Source organism: Agelaius phoeniceus, chromosome 6, assembly GCF_051311805.1.
Source record: "Agelaius phoeniceus isolate bAgePho1 chromosome 6, bAgePho1.hap1, whole genome shotgun sequence".
In the NCBI taxonomy this organism is placed as follows: Eukaryota; Metazoa; Chordata; class Aves; order Passeriformes; family Icteridae; genus Agelaius; species Agelaius phoeniceus.
The window spans coordinates 7,622,988-7,643,092 of NC_135270.1; the positions used below are offsets into that span (position 1 = coordinate 7,622,988).

The 20,105-nt window shown below is 37.3% G+C and overlaps 1 protein-coding gene across 1 annotated transcript in view; it reads right to left on the bottom strand.

Moving 5' to 3' along the window:
* The window catches only part of GAS2 (growth arrest specific 2), a 91,400-nt gene that overhangs the window by 54,516 nt on the left and 16,779 nt on the right, over positions 1-20,105 (bottom strand). Inside the window, exons 3-4 of the mRNA XM_054634865.2 lie at positions 18,693-18,817; positions 1,026-1,167 (exon numbers count right to left, since the gene is read on the bottom strand). Coding sequence (XP_054490840.1) covers positions 1,026-1,167; positions 18,693-18,817 — 267 coding nt within the window. The remainder of the gene's footprint in view (positions 1-1,025; positions 1,168-18,692; positions 18,818-20,105) is intronic.

Sequence of the window (20,105 nt, forward strand, 5' to 3'; positions counted from 1 at the left end):
AGTCAATACATATATTCAACTTACTATTTGTCACCTTTGAGATATTAACCTGTCCTCTGCCAAGCATTTTCTCCCAGACATATAAAATAATGTAATTAAAAAACTTCCCAGGATAAAAGAACAGACAAATGAAAAAGAAAAACTCTCTCAGAAATATCTGTGCTAGACTACAGAAGCAGAACAAGACTGTAAAAGAATGGGATTAGATCAGTCACAACACATGTAAGAGCTTCAACAGGGCAAAAGCTTTTTGAGCAACAGAACAAAGAAGTTTCAGCACAGTGTGTTCATTTGTCTTCCAGAGAAATTGATCTGTCACCATGACTGGTTTACACTTTTATCTGATTTCAGATAACAAACATTGGACTCTCTTAATTTCATGAGATTTGGCTGAAAAACTGTGAAGTCAAGATTCATAAGATTTCCTTCAAAGAAAGAATAGTTAAACCAACGAAGACTATGTAGTATTAGAGCAGCGATTTCCTGAGCAGTACAATTCTTTTTACAAAACACCATGAAGCAGCAGTATTGGATAATTTTTGTCCAGAACTGCACAAGGGAACCAGCTGGGAAAAATGGTCAGCATGGGAAACAGCAAAGTTCTTTATCTTCTCGCCTCCTGTGCAATTCATTAAATCCCACAACCAGCCAAATGTCTGCAGACAGAACTGTGCATGCACTTGTATCCTGCTCTCCCAAACAGAAAAGCACCATCTTATACATTGAACTAAGGAGCAGCATTCCATGCTCACAGAAGTATGTGTGGGGTGAAATATTTGTGTGCATGAAAACATAGCAAGAGTTTTCTCTCATTTAAGTTCCTCTTAAAATTGACTTAAATGAGTAGTATGTGATGTGTACTTCATTTGTTCATTCTACAGGCAACAGCAGAATTAACACAGTCAAACAAAGGTCAGATTTAGAGTCGGGACCTATTAAAAGCCTTTCTGTCTTTCAAGGCTAAACACAAAGGAAAAGCTATTTTAAATTACCAACTACTACATAAAGAATAAAGAAATACATACCCAAACCTTCTGATTCAAACAGGCAGGTATCATCCACACCTACATCTCTGCACCAGGATAAGAAATTTGCTGTGTTGTCCCGTGCGAAAAAAGACCCTGAAGGAGCATTGGCTTTGCATGGAATTTTCCGAACTGGTAAGGTCTGAAAAACAGGAATTCTTTATTTAGCTAAATGATACATGCTATCATAATACTTAAGTATTATGAAATCACTATGCAAGTTTTGCATAGATGGGTAACTCCCACCAACTTATTTCCTTGGCCATTAAAGAATTCCAAGCAGAGAAGCATGAAAAGTGAATTTAACAGCATGAAGTTCTCAACCAAAAAGTCTTTCCAAAAGTCCACACAATGAAGTTGAGAGCTGAACCAACATTCCTACTTCTTAGGAATATTAGTAACTATAGGCTTTGGATTTAGTGTTTGGTCCAGTTCACTGAATTAAAATAAAAAAAGAAAATATTATAAAGACAGACTTTAAACTAGGAGCTGAACTTTCTCACAATTAAGGATGAATTACTTTCAGTTCTATGTTAGGGGGAAATCATAGTGTAAAGGTGTGGGTCTTGAGGCCCAAAGACTACAAACACTTCAGAAAGGTCACTCTTGTAAGAATCCACAAAATTAGAGAGTTTTGAGAAAGCTGCAAAAAGCAAGCCTCAGAAGCAGTAGAACTGTGATTAGAGCTAAGCAGCAGCTATGAAATAGGTCAGCAGAAAAATTATTTAAACTGTCGAAAAGCAAAGACAAATAAAACAATAGTATGTGTATTAACGCTTGTCTAGAATAACTCTCTAAATTACAGAAAAGTTTATCTAGCAAGATATGAAGAAGTTTAAAGCTTAATAATAAAGCTCTGTGCATTGTGTTTTAAAGCTTACAAGTAAGTATTGTATTCGAAATAAGCAAGCATTGTTTTAACCAAAAGTACGTGTGCTTATAATAGTTAAATAGAAATACTGTCAGTATGCTTTTGCTTTGTGTGATTAGTCAAAAAACTTATAAAGTAAGTTGTAACATTAAATTCTTGGTCTGCTGCCTGGGATGTGAGCTGCTGGCATCTTCCCATTGTATTAACCATGTAATGAGACTGATGCTGAAAAATCAAACAGTTCAAGGCACGTTCCCAGCAGTCCTGTCCTGTTGATGATTTGTACATACACCCCCGACCGGCGATAACTGTCCCCTGTTTAACAGCACCCAGAAGTGCCCAGTGCACAACACAGAGCTGTAAATCTAGCAGGTACAAAGTCAAGGTCTACAGAGACCAGCCCTCACTGCCCTCACCCCTCAGAGCAGTTCCATTCACATGATTTCAGTATCAGAAAGGATGCTACTGGTACAGCATCAGTATCTGCACCAAACAGAGCAATTACCACATCAATCCTGCTGCCTGCATTGGCACATTTACTGAGACACACAAAAAAAGAAGTCCTTAGCATTTAGTTCTCACTTAGGGCTTCTTTTCCTCAAATGAAAAATAGCTGTACTACATGGCCAAGTGAAGACAGAAAATGAAACATTGTTGCTGTGTAACTTTAGGGATCTCTAAATCATGGAGGAATTCAGATCTTATGTTGATTTGAATGCACTATTTTTCCAGTGCTGATTTATGAAATTTTTACTTCTGTCTGGAGTCAATAGTTACTCAATCTAAAGTGAGCTAAGGGGTAGAAAACTGCAAATATGGTGTCTCTACTCATTCCTAGCTTAAAATTACTGGAAATAAGGACAGCAGAGAAAAAAAACCCACACAACAGCACAATAATAATATCAGTATTAAACACAGCTTAGAAGGAGTTTAAATACTATACATATGACAGCAGCAATGTAAAGGCAGAATATGCCTACATGCACTGAGCTACTCACTGCTATCTACCCAATAAGCCAAATAAACTGAAAATAGAGCAACTGCAGGCAGAATCACCACTGTATTTACCAGGATGTCAATGGGGACTAACAGATTATCTTAGATGTGTAAATATGTCTCAGAGATTTATGCAATTAAATCTATTCCTCAAATCACCATCTAGCTTTCATTCCCCCATGATTCTTACTCCAATGACTCAATTTACGTTTCCTTGTTTTGGAAAAATTAACTTTTGGTTCAAGCTATTTGCAAGGAGATATTATTATTTTTCTATAATTTATATAAAACACTTGTAGTAAACCCCATAGATTTAGGAAAAGCACCATGGAGAATATGAACAATAGGAATGCTGAAACAGCAAAAGAAAATTCCTGTTTCCCTGTCCTCCGCCCTTAACCTATCTCTGTAACCCTATAAGGCAATGTCATGTTAACCCCTTACCCATTGGTCAAGCTTGGATCCTTTCCCACCCTATAAAAGAAGCATACTGTACCCCATTAATTGAGAAAGAAGAAGAGCAGAGACCCTTCACGGACCTCCCCAAATAAAGCCATCTTCGTGGAACAGCCTGCGCCTTCTCCTTCTCCTCTCTCTCCGTCTGCTGCAGCCTCAAGCCCAGGGCACCACTACCTAGCAAGCAGAGCTGAAATCCTAAGAGCTTGCAATCACTATAGAGCTGATAATCACCATGCTTGCTGGATGGTAGCCCTGCGGCCTTGGCATGAGCGAGCTAGCTTCAGGCACCCAGTCCCTACCCAGGGACTGAGCTCCTGAGCCCTATTGCTCTGCTTTATAATAACGTCAATGAGAGGTTATTAAACACTGACTGATTTTGCATGTTATTTTAAACAAAATATCTTATGCCACAGATACCATATCACCTCCAGATACCATATCACCATCCTGGAACAAGGAGGGGAAAGCAAGAAGGAAGCAGGGAAGTAAAAACAGCACTTCTCTAATCCAGAATAAATAAAAAACTATACAATATGAATTCTTTAAAGGGGCTCTAGATAGGGAACAATCTTACGGATCAGAGCACAATGAAGTTTCAAAACATTATTTCTGCCCCTTCCCATTCTTCTGGAGGGAGAAAAAAAGAAGAAAAAAAAAAAAGGAAATAAGTGCTCAATTCCTTACGTATCAGTGATTTTTTTTCTTTTCTTAAAAAAAAAGTTAATAAAAAGCTGTCAGCAATAGACACATATTTTAGGCTAGCACTCTTTTCATATTACACTAATTTCTTCAAAGAAACAATGAGTATCTCTTCTGAGACAAATACTCTCCAGGCAGTTTCTCCCATTGAATTTCCTCTTGGTGACTTAGTCTTTAGGAAGAAGAAATGCAGCACTTGTCCACCTCTGTCTCTCCCTGCCCTTTCCCAGGAGATTTTAATTGGACAAATCTAATATAGTCTCTAACTGTAATAGTCTTAAAAGTACATCCACTTCTTTTAAAAGGACTCACACAAGTCTCCGGCAGCCTGCTGGAAGAAGGTTAGCTAGTCCAGGCTGCAGAGGAAAGCTGTCAAAACAGGACTACCACTTAATGATTTTTCACTTAAATATTGCAGAAATCTTAAAGAAGTCCCTTCCTTACATGATTTCCCAGAGAAGGTTCAACCCAACTGTGCCTCTTTCAGTGCAAAAGAGGAACAAGCAGAGTGGTCACAGATACTGGATTGGCACAAGGGAAAATGGGAAAAAGGCAGGGAGCAGCAGGAGTTGGGCTGCTCTATGAGGGAAGATCATCCAGGGTCCAAGGGTAACCCCAGCACAGGCAGAGGCAGCCCTCACTGGCAATGGTGCAGTCCCAGAGCATGCCAATAAGGCAGTGCTGGGAACATGAGAGCTTTAGACAATTGTTCTATTAGAGGAGGAAGAGCCAAGTCAGGTCTAGTGTGTCAGGGAAGGCATGTGAGAAACAGCAGGAGACAAGGCTGGGCTCAGGGCTGCAGCAGACACTGACCCAGCCATGAAACCAGGCTGGGTTCCACTGACCCAGCCATGAAACCAGGCCGGGTTCCACTGACCCGGCCATGAAAACCAGCAGGCAGGCAGGCAGGCAGGAGATGGTCTGCTCCCAACACAGCTCTTGCAAGAAGAGGGGCTGAGCCAAAAGATGGGTTTTGGGTCATGGACAGAGAGGGCAGGTCAGGGTCTCAGGGAGGCTGGTCACAATCAAGGTATTTTGATTCCCTCAAGTCTTGACAATTAATGTCTGGTTTATAATGCTTCAGTGGAATCAGAAACACTCAGTACTTTATAATTAACTCCATCTTGCCAGTAGGTGCAAAGAGGTGACATTTCATAGCCCTCCATCAATCCAGTTACATAAAACATGTGTATCATACTTGATCACATTCTCACTGAATCAAATTATCAGCAGCTCTAAATTGGTTCAACAACAAGAAAATCAAAAAGAATGAAATTCTTTTCCCATATAATCTCTGCTTGGACCAGATTATCTGAAGTGATACATGGATGTTGAATCAACTGAGTTAACAGGCAACATAAGGGGACCAAATAAACGATATCTGACACTACTCTTTGTAATTTTTTATTTTTTACATCAAAATAAAAGCACAAATTCAGCTGGATCATCTATTATGGATGAACAGCACTGTGACAGGAACAAGATGCCAAGAAGCTAGCTCCAGTATTCCTGGCACTTGCAGACTTGTGCACAAGAATTTCAGAGAGAATGGAAAGGAGATAAGGATAGTTACTTTATCTGTAAGAGCAGACCTGCAGTGTCAAACCATGTCACCTCTCAGTTCCCTCTTCAGTTCTCATCTCTGGATTTTTCCACAGTGTCCATGTTCTCAGGCTTGCCTTTGCAGAAAACTAGTGAGTCTTCTCCAAGAAAAAAAACTTGTTTCTAATGCCAGGAACAGCTCAGAAGAGCTAGTGACATCATACTGGGTTTGCTTGCTTCTACACAGCTCTAGACAGTTCTGTACTTTTATCTGCTTTGTGCTCAGACAACCATAATAAACAGCCTATATTCTTTGAAATCCTGCTAAGGATACTGAACACTGTTCTTGAAGTCTGTAATAAACCACTTAGATTACCTTAGAACTACTGAACAACAAAAAAACCCAAAACAATAACAAAAAAAACCCCAAACTAAACAATACAACAAAGAAATTCTTGTGTGTGTGACTGATGGCTGCCATCTGGCATCCAGTGGGGATTTGGGCTCAGTGTGGGAACAGCCCATCTGCTCTCCTTGGCCCTGAGCCTCCAGAATGGTCCTGGAGAGCAGGAGCTGCTGTGGCACAGAGCCCTCAGCAGGAGCAGAGCTGAGGAGTGAGGAGACAGCCAGGAGAGCCTGCACTGCCTCTCTCCCCAGGAGCCATTGGGAAGGCATTGCAGCGCCTGGCAGGAATGCAGAAACCCCCTAGAGACCTTTGGGTCATTGCTGCTCCCCAGTACTAACCACACATTAATAAACCTGGTTCTAAATGTTTTGTATCTTTTGATTGATGTATATTGCAGTGACTGAACGTAGAATTTCTCTCAAGAAGAGAAATTCAGAACAGATGGTTTGTGTATCAGTAATCACCTGAAATTTCATACACATAAATCACAATTCTATGCCTTGACAACTAAGACTTTTAAACACATCATTTAACCTAGCTTCACTATGAAGCTTAGACATTCATGGAACTCACAGCATTCCTTTACAGTGTCTTTCAAAAGCACATTTCTGGTAAGAGCTACTTACAGCAAATAATAAGAGTCTAGGTACAGAACATCACACTTAACTAAGCAAATTTGAGATATTCTTAATTTCATAGTGACAGAAAAAAATGTTTGATTAACAGATGTCCTGAACAGCTCTGAAGTGACAACCAACCACATGTAAAAACAAGACATTGTTGTGAATAACAGCTACATAATTTAACAACCAAAAAGACCACAAAAGCTTCGAGTCATTTTCTTGAGTAAATACTACACAGACAAATATCCCTGACATTGCATGATTTCACTAAAATATATAAAAGTTTCATCCCATTTCCCATAGTATTAGGTTCTTGCTGAAGAGAACACCAAAAACCCCACGCTCCTTTCTATTCAGTAACAGCCCTACCAGGTTTATCACACAAATTAAAGGGAAATACTCATATTTTCTAATCACCTACTAAATTTTCCTACCACCTCTTAAACAGGAGTCTACTTTTTTAATATTTCCAAAACTGTCACTGTACTGCTCAAACTATAACACATGAAAGCTTTTATTCAAGAAAGGTTTCATGCACAAATATTTTTTACTGAGTTGTATAAATTCCCTGACTATTTCAAAAGTGCTTTCTAACAGATCATTCTGAAATAATTAGGTTTCCACATGGCAAAACTGACTTTTGTTGACATAGTATAGTATGACCACAGTTGCTTTGAAGCCGCAGTGGCTGCAATTACTCCTATCAAGTATCAGGAAAACAATTCCCCAGTCACACTCCTTTTACAATCTTGTCTTGTTGACGTGCACGCATGTGGTTTAATACAGGATGTGAAAGTGCGAGTGAAACATATGATGCAATCCTGGAAAAATGCTGTCAGGTTCACTTCTAAATCCAAAAGGGACTCTCTTACATGGATGCTCTGAAATCACATGGAAAAATGGATTTTTTGTACTGCTTTTTCAAAATGAGTTCACCAACACATGCTAAAATCCTCATTTATTTATGTCAGACAGACTTGACCCATATTTTGAAGGTTGTTCACCATATTTTCCTCTTTGAAAACATGATTTCAGGACATTTTGAACTATCACTTATGCTTGAATAAAAAGAAAATGATGAGCCATTTGTCTGCTATGAAAGAGGGTTACAGTTACTAGGTACTCAAAGGAAAAATTTGCTTTTATCTCCTGGTGACCTACATTAACCAAAATGGGGGTTTGAGGGGGAAATTAGGCTATGCAGCAGCTAACTGCTGTGGTGTCTTGCAAGGCCATTTAGTGTTATGTGAGCATAAATTCCCACTGAACTGTGATTATATCAGCTAGACAGAACATGTATCTATTTCAAAACTTTTTACCATTTGCATTTTCACTTAACTCTGTGGCCAGTACCAATCCTTTTCCTCCTTCAATTCTTTCCTCATTTTGCTCAAGTGTTCTTAAACAACTAGACCAATGGTCAAAAGAATGCACATCTAAAACAGAATATGGAAATATATACATAGAATTTAAAATTAACCATTTCCCACTGAAAAAAAAAATGAACTAAGAAAAGAAATATAAACCCCTCAGCCCTCCTAAAGCTGCAAAATAGAATTTAAACCCCAGGGCAAATTTAGAATACAAAAACCCAACAAGGAAGTTCTGAAGGCTTAGGAGACAAAAAAAAAGCCAAACTTTTCCACAGACACAGAACTAAGAACAACTTCTATATTGATGAAAAATAACATTGAACATACAACAAAGGAAGCACTCCTAAGCAATTGACTTAAAAAGCAGCAAAACATTGTCCTTCAGGGAAACACAGTCTTTACATTGTCATATTGTGTCATTTTAATGGGAATAGGAAATTGGATTTCAAGTTTACAGATCATGTGTTGATTTTTACCCTGTATAATAACCACAGAGATCATCAAAAGCCAAAAATCACTCATTATCAACTAACTAGATTCTAAGAAAACATTTGTGAATTCTTTGGAATCCCTAACATATTTACAATACATCAATAAAAATAATTAACATCATCAAGGCTTTATAGAAATATACAGACTTCAACACTCAAATAACTGCAGGACCAAATGAATGCTTTAACCATGTTATTAAGTGTCAAAGTAGAACACACTCTTCCATGTGGCATTAGCATTAGCTTCTTAAGCATATACAGAAAATAAACTTAATTTAACAATATAATTTTCAAAGTTAAGCATTTTTTCATGTCTTTTTTCTTCTAAGTTCTCTGTCCAAGACACAGCTTACTCAACATACAGCAAAAGATTGGTTATTCAAAAAAGATAGTGTTAATAGTAATGAAAAACTAGTTTCACAGAAACAATGCAGCTTTTTACTTCTAGCAGTGTGCCAGCAATCCAAGAAATACAAGAGACTATTCAATCCACAGACAATGAACTGTGATATCCAGAAGTAAATAACATCAGAAAGCAGCAAGGCAGAAGCGTCATTCACCAGCCACAGCGTATTTCATTATTTGACTAATAAGTAATTTAAATGTAGACTAAGGATATGTGCATTTCAACACATCATGGCAAAATCCCAGTGTCTGTCAGAGCTGGAAGGCTCTCAGGGGCCGACTCAGCCAGGGGAACACGCAGAGATCCATAGCCAGGAGTCCTGCACTGCAGAGCACAGCTCATGGAGCATCACAACAGAGAGCCCACATCAACAGGTGTCAGATGCTGCTCCTTCCCACTCCATCTGTGTAACTCAGGGTGGGATTAGGTCACTCTGGTCCAAAGACTTGGGGAGTGCAGCATCCACATTCTCTGAAAAAATCCCTTCGCCCAGGATTTTTCTCCTGGGAAGCTGAGAAGCCTCAGAGAAAAAGAAAACAATTCTTATCTCATTTGCTTCTCCTGTGCTTTGCTCATGTGGAATGTATTTGGAGATTGTTTCATTGGTTTCATGTGAGTTGTTTTGATTCATTGGCCAATCAGTGCCAAGCTGTTTCTGGACTCTGGGAAGAGTCACAAGTTTTCATTATCAGCTTTTTAGCCTTCTGTCTGTATCCTTTCTGTATTCTTTAGTATATTTTAGTACAATACAATACAATAATAAATTTGCCTTCTGAGAACATGGAGTCAGATTCATCATTCCTCCCTGCCATGAGAAGGTCCCCACAAATACAATAAGGGAGGTCGATAAATTGTCTTTTAAAACTTCTAGACATCTACATCTGTAACATATCCATGCCTACTGACAAGTACACTTTTATCAACACTCTTTCAAAAGCTTGAAGAGGTAATTTGCAAACTCCAGGCATGTATGCACCAAAAATTAAAAGCCATTATTGCTACTGTCTGAAAATGCTAGCATGCCAAATGCAAAAATCAGTGGTGGTTTGGTTTATTTCTAATGCTATAATAGCATTAAATAGAGTGACTAAAATTAGATAGCATTCAAGAGAGAGACTTTAATTTTTTTTTAAGCATATTAAGATTTTATAAACAGAGAATAAGAGAGAGACACTAGGGTAAGCCATGGCAAAGACCTCCCTACAGTATCCATGAAAACAGGGGTTCAGTAGTTCATTCACATTCAATAAATGGTCTGTGTTTTTTCCTCAGATCTCTGAGTTTCAGAATTAACAATCAGATGGGGATTTTTAAAACTAGCATTTCATAATGGGCTTCTTCAATAACATATGATTAGAACAGAATGTGGCAATTCTCACAGTTGCTCTTTCAGAGGGCAATTACACCTTATCCTTGGTAGATGATCATGAGCTTTTCCCCATCACAACCTCAGAACTCAGAGCTGAATTAGCAAAGAGTTAGTTGAAGAAGACAAAAAGAATCCTACTTTCTGAATTTCCGTCATTTTATTACAATTAAATGAGAAAAAAATCGGAGGATTGCAATTAACAGAAGAATTGCATTTTTGTGACATTGTCACACAGCATGACTTGTGAATGAACATGCCAATAAGCACCAATTATTCCATGAGATGTGAAAGTATTTCCATGATATATAAATGGTTAAATCTGTAAATCATGTGGATTTTCATGGGACATATTTTTAAAAGCATCTTATATATTACCAAATTATGTTTTATCAAATATCACATTCCTAAAGGGGAAATGATTCTCTCAAAATAAAGCATAAAACCCACTAAATTTTGGCAAAAGCAACTAATTTTAGTAAGAACAATTTCAAAATCACTTTACCCCTTAATTATTCCAGAAGAACCCAAGTTAAGGAAAATGCTCCAAAAAAAACCTAATAAATGGTTGAAGTTCATCAAAACACATTACAGGTTCTAAAATTTCTTATTGAAAAAGGTTTCCATAATTTCACTGACAGTGTGGCCAAATAACATACTCCTTCAAACCATGGAATTATAGTGAATAGCCTTTCACTGTCAGTCTAAATAATAAATGTAAGAAGCTATTCAAATTCTTTGATAATGGTGGATATACAGCTGTATTACCATTATGCCTCCTCTTCCACCTGGTTTTCTCCCAATGATCAATCTCACATTTTGAAGTGCAAGACAAGGTAAGGGTTTTCCAGCCCTTTTCTCTAAGATTAGTTCCAAATAGTGCACTACCTCCCATGAGACAAGTTTCAAGGAAGACTCTGAAATATCTAGACAGTCTAAAGAAATACAGAATTTTATGAGATGCTTTATCCATTTGCTTTCTGAATTTTCAGATGTTTAACAAAAATGAAATTTTTATGCAGATGCTGAAAACATTCAGGAAGAATTTAGCATGAACCTCACTGCAGGTAAATCTGATGCTCCAAAGCCCTGGATATTAATTTTTGAGAAAAGAAAATGCATCTTTGTCTTTATGATAAAGAATCTGAATTTCTGTAAGTTTTCCAATTAAAAACCACAGGGAAACTGCTATAGCCCAGGGAATTCTAAACAGGTGCGGAACTTAAAAAACTTTCATGATTTGAAAAACATGGTGGAGCTTTATCTACACAACAAAATTTCTAAATCAGCTTTAAATCAGCCACAAGTTATGAGCAAAGCTTTACTGCATACTTGAAGCCTTTGGGGCTGATTTACATAAACAAACAATTTCAACTATTTATTCAAATAAACAAATTAAACACAATTATGGCAGCTATAAATTGATGCCTATGCCTCAAAGGGAATTTGTTTTCTTCTTCTGCATTGCAGTCATTACTTATGTTCACCATTCCTATTGCTTCAGAAATTTTGGCTTATCTTGGTTCAGGAGTACCTATTGATAATTGCATCAGATTCTGTAGTTCTTCCTTATTCCCAGAGAACTTCTACCACTAACTTAGATGTAAGAACTGCACCATAAATTGAAGACAGTTGGTCTAAATTATGTTGTTTTCTCAAGTTATAAGGTAATTTCCATGCAAGTCTCTGTTACTGTTATTTGTTATTTCTGTTCCAGACTGTTCCTAGTACTCTAAATAAAAAGCCAAATAGAAAGATCTGCAACAAAGATATCTATAGTTTGCTTTAAATACTTTACAAAATAAGTAATAGGAACATAATGCATTTCATATAAGAGGCAAAATCCAGCAAATCTAAAAATGGCTTTTTATAAATTTCTCTCAGAAAATATGTCATCCCTATCTTTAATACATGTATTGAAATAATGGCAAAAAAGTTATGAAAATGTCCAGGTTTAACATAAATTTTATGAAGTGTTTAAATATTAGCATTCCATACAAAGTCAATGTTAATTAAAAATCTCTGGGAAAAAACTTGGTGTTCCCTTGTTAAATTACATTATTAGAAATCAAAATTTGGTCCTCAGACCTGATTTGCAGTCCAAATCATTACATTTTCCAGAGCTGGACTACCAAGTTGTTAAATTCTTAAATCTGCCCTGCTTTTTCCCTGACAATTAGCTTGTGACACAAATTCTTGTTACTTCTGCAATGTTAAACAGGCACAGAGAGAGAGGTGTGCTGGAGAATCACTGAAAAGAGCAAGGCCAGTTCACATCCACTGCTCTTCAAACCAGGGAACAAACCATGCCTTCCCAAGGACATATCAATGAGAGGAACAATCCAGAGACACATGATGTCTTGGTGCTGCCTCAGGATTGTATACCCCTGCTTCCAACACAATGCATGGCCTGAAGTGCATTTAAAACCTTTAAAAGTAGTTTTTCAATGTATTCACCTGGAACATGCCAAGCAGACAAGCACATAATATCCTGGAATTGTTCAGAAATCTACTTTCATAGTCTGATGGGCAACGCCACTCTATTGTGCCATGCAATCCTCCTGCAAGCATAAATTTTAGTTGTTGGAGTATTTGCTGAGGCACAGAAGGTTTCTGCATATGACCTACTGCACAAACCTTCAACATCTTAACCTACAATATCTGCAAGAAACATGGCAGCCACCCAGTTGAAGGAGCAAGCTATTGACATGTCTGAGAAACATACAGAGTCCTCTGACAAGCAGCTCTACAGCCTTGCGGAAATTATTCCTTCTAGATGGATCAGCACTTTTGAATCATTTTGCAAGATCATTCTTTCCCTCTCACATCCACATCAGTCTGCCACTAGAAAGATTAATACACAAAAGGACAATGCTGTAGTTTCTCAATCCTCCCAAGTAACTGAGAGTCATATCTATCATGCATATGACTAGAAGTTGGCTCCATGAGCTTTTATTACAAAATAAGTCCAGAAAGTATCAGTGTGCAGAAAAGCAAATTGCTGCTCCAGACCCTAAAGGATCTGTTCATAGCCTAACAATTGATGCAGCCCTATTCATGAAATCCTCAACTGGAGAGTCAGATTTATAAGCCCCCTCACAGAGGGGACCTGGACCTGACATCAGTGATGCAGCTGAAGTGTTTTTACACAGGGCAGACAGGCTCAAGGCACCAAGTTTACAGAACTCATCCCATCTATAGGACACAGGTAATCTTGAGAAACTGAAGCCTACAGTATAAATAAAACCACCATGTTGATTAGATCAGACTTTCAGCTTGGCCATCTGGGGTCTAAGAGCAAGATCCAGATTCCAGATCTAATTCTGAATAATTGGTAGAGATTCTTCTAATTGTAACTCTTAAAATGCATAACATATCTCAAAGATAATTCACCTTCAACCTGCTTCATGAAGACATTGTTTTAAGTGGAGTGTTTGTAAATATATCAGCAGCTCCAAGGATGGTGGGCACACTACTGTGCCCTGCCAACAAAAATGGTAACAACAATTAGCGCAGTTTATTTATGCTCATTTTTAAATCTTTTTTACTGGTCTTACTGAACTAAGCCAAACCAAATCAAATGTGGGCTCTGTGCATACTGAACATGTCTTGATGCTCTGGGTTTATTTGTACAGCTGTGAAATTCTCAAATTAACTATCTGTCAGGAAAAGTAAAACACTGACAGGAGACTGTGGAGAAGAAATGCAAGTCAATGGGAGAAAATTACAAAATGGCATAGTGCAACATTAATTACCCTCATGGAATAGCTGCTGCTATAATAATAAGTCTGTAGTTTCAAGACAGTACTCCATTAGCACCAGCAGTTTCAACAACTTACTACTATACAAATCTTGGGCATTTATTAAGATTGATGCCAGTCATCTCCTTGTCATTTTATAAATGTACATTATTAGATTTATGACTCTAAAAATCTCCAGAAAGAGGAAAAAAATTACTTCTTAGAAAATACATTATATAGCCAAACTTTCCTCCCTGTTTAAAAAATCCATTTTCATCTAGGACTCAAAAATTTTATCAGTTTGTAGCAAAGGATCACATACAACATCAGTGCTTTCAGAATTACCAGTTTTGAAGCATGGTTTAGCTGCTTAACAATGAAGAACATTGTCTTCTGGGATTGTATTTGCAGGGTGCCCCATGGCAGGGAGGAATGGCGGATCTGACTCCATGTTCTCAGAAGGCTAATTTATTATTTTATGATACTATGCTATATTAAAGAATACTAAACTAAACTATACTAAAGAATACAGAAAGGATACTTACTGAATGCTAAAAAGATAATAATGAAAACTCCTGACTCTGGAAAGAGTCCTGACACAGCTTGGCCCTGATTGACCATTGAGTGAAAACAACTCACATGAAACCAATGAAACAATCACCTGTGGGTAAACAATCTCCACACACATTCCAAAGGAGCACAACACAGGGGAAGCGAATCAGATAATTATTGTTTTCCTTTTTCTCTGAGGCTTCTCAGCTTCCCAGGAGAAAAATCCTGGGTAAAGGGATTTTTTCAGAGAATGCGAATGCCACATTCTGGGATTTGCAAAAGAATCCTAGGACCTAACATCTTCTGAAATGAAGAATTTTTAAAGGCTTCCTCTCTAGAAACTGAAATGCTTTTAATATCTTATTACTTAATATTAACCACTCAAACAGCAAAGTGGCTAGAGTAATGGAAGACACAGATTTTATGATTTCCAAAGGTGCTTATTATGGCATTAGGCTCACAGTAGCAACATGCAGAGACTGCCCAAACAGCACCAGAGGCTGCCAAACTCCTGTACTCTAGATTCCACATCACCCTGCTGAAAAACAAATATCAAAGGGAATTTGGCCCAGGTGGTATTTTTAGATGCAGGGATTCAGTCCTAAAAAGGCTTTCTACAGAAATAAAAATCCAAATATAATTCAAAATAATTTCTTTCAAGTTTGACTCTTGTGATAGATATCCCTTTGTCCACTGGCACAGCCAGCAGAGTATTCATTCCCAAGAAACAATAGCACACAGAACCTATGAGTGACCCTTATGCTCTCTCAAGTTCTAATACTTTTCAGCCATAGGGACTTCCTCCTCTGGGTGGGGTTTCTGTGTATTCAGCCTTCCAAAAGAGCTCTCTTCCAATACCTTATTCAGTATTTTAAATTTATTCAATTTAAACACCCCTTGACGTGGTGTTTGTGAGGGCCCCCAGGATGAGGTGAGAGATGAGAATTTGATTCCATATTCTCAGAAGGCTGATTTATTATTTTATGATATTGTATTAATGAATGCTATACTAAAACTATACTAAAGGAAGAGAAGAGATACATCAAAAGGCTTGACAAGAATGAAATAATAAAAACTCCTGACTGATTCAGAGAGTCCAACACAGCTGGCTGTGATTGGTCATTAATTAAAAACAATTCACATGGAACAAATCAAACATTGACCTGTTGGTAAACAATGTCCAAGCCACATTCCAATGCAGCCATCAGATAATTATTGTTTTCATTCCTCTCTGAGGCTTCTCAGCTTCTCAGGAGAAAAAATCCTGGTGAAGGGATTTTTCAGAAAAGATCATGGTGACACCTTGAAAAGAATTTTCCAATTTGTATGTAAACAAGGTCTCCCTTTTTCTTGTTTGGCTTCCATCAGTTTCATTCAATGTCCCATAGGTTTTGTATGGAAACTGACCATTTACCACACCATACCTGATTTTGCCAGTTCCATCACATGCCCCTTTTTCCACACTCAAACATCCTAACCTATCCAATCACTCATGAAAAGCAACTCCATTATTTCCTTCATGCATCAAAATTTACCCCTTTTTGCCTGCCTCTGACTCTTAAGGAAAAAAGACTACTTCATCACAATCCATTTAATCTCCTTTTCAGCCTCTTAAAGCTCTATCCCCAAAGTCACATTACCAGTAATTTCCTATGTATTTTGAAAATGTCTCCAGTATCCACAAGTGTTTGCACATGACAAAAAAAGGAAGTGTTGATATCAACATGACAATCTTCCTTCCAGATTTGGAAAACACAATATTTTGGGAACTTATTTGACGTCTGTTTTCCCAATTTACTCCACACTCAAAATAGCTGAATCCCCCCTGGCCTAGGGGATTCCTGAAATCTGAAGGAAGCTCAATGCTCACTAATAAGAAAGGGAATGATACAGTTTAGTTAACAAACCAACTGCAAAACTGACGTGGACTTGAAACTTATTGCAAAAGCTATTAAACCAGAAGCATAGGTTTTAACCTCTGATATTTTGTAGAGTACTGCAATATGAATTTAGGGAATTATGGAAAAAAGCTGATGAATCAGTGCATGCAATATTAGCTTTTAATGCCTTCTTAACTCTGTTGCTATTGTTGCTTAACTGGCCAGACAGCCCCAAAGAGCTTCACAATGAATTCATGATCATACATGATACCTATCAATCAGAGCAGAATATATCATCTTTAAGACACAACTAAACCCAAAATATTACATGAAGCTTTTCCATAGGAACAAGTTCACATAGAAGGTAAAACTTTGCTTATGAAAGCAGACCAGATCTTCAAGCTTGTGGAAGGTCTGAGTTAAGATTACACACACTCCTCCATTAACCATATCCTCATCATGACTTCCTCCCTCAGATGCAAGCTGGTGCAGCAAGCAAACTGATCCTTCTGGCCCATTTTATATCATTATATAGCTGCTTCTATCTAAAAAAAATTCAAAGTTACATAATATGGTTAGAAAAGTTAGTTATCTATTTTGACAGAGGCTGAACTCAATAAAAATCAGTGACTTCTCCCAGCTGCCAGTGAAGCCATCCGGGCACCTTGGTGTTTCTGTTATCCTGTGCAGAGCAAGGGTCAAATGGCTTCAAATTTCCACATCTACTATTAATGAAATGCATAAAAATGATTCAGGAGAGGATTGTGGAATCCTTTCTATGCTAAATTTCATACAGCATTATCTCCTCATAAAAGTTCTTGGCACCACAAAGTCAGATTTCTCATCATGAAGACTAGTCTTATTGCCCAAGAGTGCTATACAGGGAATTAAGATCTGAAAGGATGAATAGCTCCCTAATAGTATACACTGATACAAATCTATTATTCTGCCATTTCTTTGAATTCTTACTAAGTATGAAATAACATGCATTGAGAAAATAGCAGTGAGGTAGATTTTTTCCCTTTAAATACACTGTCAGTTGTACCAGCCTGATAAATAAAGACCAACAAATCTAAATAATGACCACATATGGGATTGCAAATGTCTAATTGCCTTCTAATGTAACTTAGAACACAAAAAACAGTACAAGTAACTCTTCCTTCTGCCTAGCTAGTTCCTAGGCTCAATCAGAAAGACTGCCCTGTTTTCTCACTTGAAAACTACCATGACACTTAGGTGAAGACAAGCCAGACCATATTATGAAGAGGAACTCCAAAGACACCCAATACTTCTGCTAAAGAAGACCTGATTATAATTTGAACTAGGAAATATGACAGACAATTTCTTCTACAACAACAATTATGAACTTGGAACCAAGAAAAACAACTTACACAGGTGCAACTGACACAAGACTGTCAGTTCTTAGACCAGCTGATAAAATTTATGCCATGTCCTAATTTCTGCTGTAGACAAGTTATGAAACATCAAGAGCAGAAAATGGATTAAGTGATTTCTGTTCTTGGCCTCTTTTTTACCTGTTCTTTATTTGCCTGTTTTAGCTTTCAAGGAAGATGTACCTGAATGCAACCAAAAATATAAGAACAGTTTCATATTGAATGTGTTAATGTGTCAACCATTTGATTCTACTTCTCCAAGAAATGAACTTGCTGCACTCTTGAATGTTGCCCAGTAAGACTGTCCCATGAGAATAGTTTAAATTAAAGCAAGGTTGTGTTCAAACAAGTCCTTAAATGGATCCTTCCAAAACTCCCAAGTATCTAAGTTTCCCATATAATTCCTTCCACTCTTTACTGAAACCTCTCCTAGTACACGAACAAGATCTTTGAACTCAAGGCACCAAAACTAACTATAGAGTTTTGTTACTGGTCTCCCTAGAGCTGTTTTTAGAGGAGAAGACACCTCCCACAGCTACTTAATATTCCCCTTGAAAATAAATACAAGGATCATATTTTTGCTATTGCCTACCACATCCCACTGCCAGATCTGGTTTATTCTTTTTCTCCACATATTACAAGTACTTTTTGAGTAACTGCTTTGCATAGATACTTAAATAAATACCACATAAATATTATTTCCATCAATTTCATATCGCAATTTTTCTACACAGAGAAATTTCCTCCCCATCCATTTGCAGAATCTCCACATATAAAACCTCTTAACTGTTCAAAAAAACCCTCAGTACCAAAATGGTGGGATACATCAGATACTGATATTAAATGCTAGAATATTGACCAACACTTACTTTGGCAGGCTTGTTTGCATCAAAGCTGTTTTCTTTAAATTTCTCCTGCAGGGTCTCAGCTAGCCGGCAAAGCAAGGCACCATTATCCAATTTCTCCATAAAGGTTTCTGCTGTTATTTCTCTACCTGAACATTAAACAGAAAGTTAACATGGCAGAAAGCATGCAATGGTATAGACTGCATTTGAGTAAAAAGATAAATTAAAAAAAAAAAACCAAAACAAACCCCAAAAACTGAATAAAGCTTTAACTGAAAAACTTGCATTACTTTGAATATTTTATGAATAACCTCAATACTACTTTACTGGTAGATATACAGCAAATTATGAAAAAAACCCCATGCTTTCTTGGGGAAGGCATGTGATATTTGAAAAATAGTTCTAGCATATCCAACCCTGTATATTTCACTTTACTTATGAAAATCCAGTGCTTTGAACATAATGTTTTAAAAGAGAGAGTACAGCAGGAAAATGGTTTACACCAGAGTGTGTGGGCAGTTATAGCATGAATTGCTAAGAGTTGATTTGTAACAGAATTAGAAAACCATGTCAAAAAGGAAAGGGTGGTATATTTTTAGTAGACTCTTAAATCTTGATCCTTCAAGAAGTAGAGAAGACAGTGACTGCAATGCTCCTATGAATGTTCTTTTTCAGAAGAAAAGTTAGGTACATAACAAAATAATGGAGAGTAAAACTTCATGTTATACATCTACTTGCCACACAGATCAAAATTTTCACTAAAAGAACAAACCTAAAATACCCTGCTTTTAAACTATATCAATTCTCATATCAGACTATATGGCATTACTTCAGCTGCCAGGAACTGTCCCCTCTTCTATAGCTGCCCAGACAAGTTTGCATAACAATGAAATCACATCCCCCTGGAAGACGAGATCACATGAGCCTTGAGAAGATTGCATGCTGACCCCAGATGGGAAGGGAATTATTTACCATACCAGAATAAACTTCCAGGATCTTAACATAATCTTCAGTAAAAATATTCCTATTTCCTATTGAAGGTTTTTCATTTTCACATTCCTACTGAAATATTTCCCTTTACTTTGGACACTATGTTGATGAACTGCTGTATTTTCAGCCCTTTTAACTTTCACTCATATCAAGAGAAGATAATTGGAAGAACAAGAATTATTCCTTGATGACAGCATTTTTTTTCCTCCAGTATTTAAATATGCCATTTAGGAAATAACACTACTAACTAATTTTTCATAGGCTGTTGCACAGCATGCATTAGCAACAACGGTCTAATGTGCCAAAAAAGAAAAAAGAAGAATATTTAAAAACTGAAGTGAGACTGCTTTCTCATCCCATCCACATCCACTCCTGCTTCCATGAGATGTCTGTAAACTGAAAATATTAATCTATTTAGAACAGGTTCACTGCAATTTCTTGTCAAGC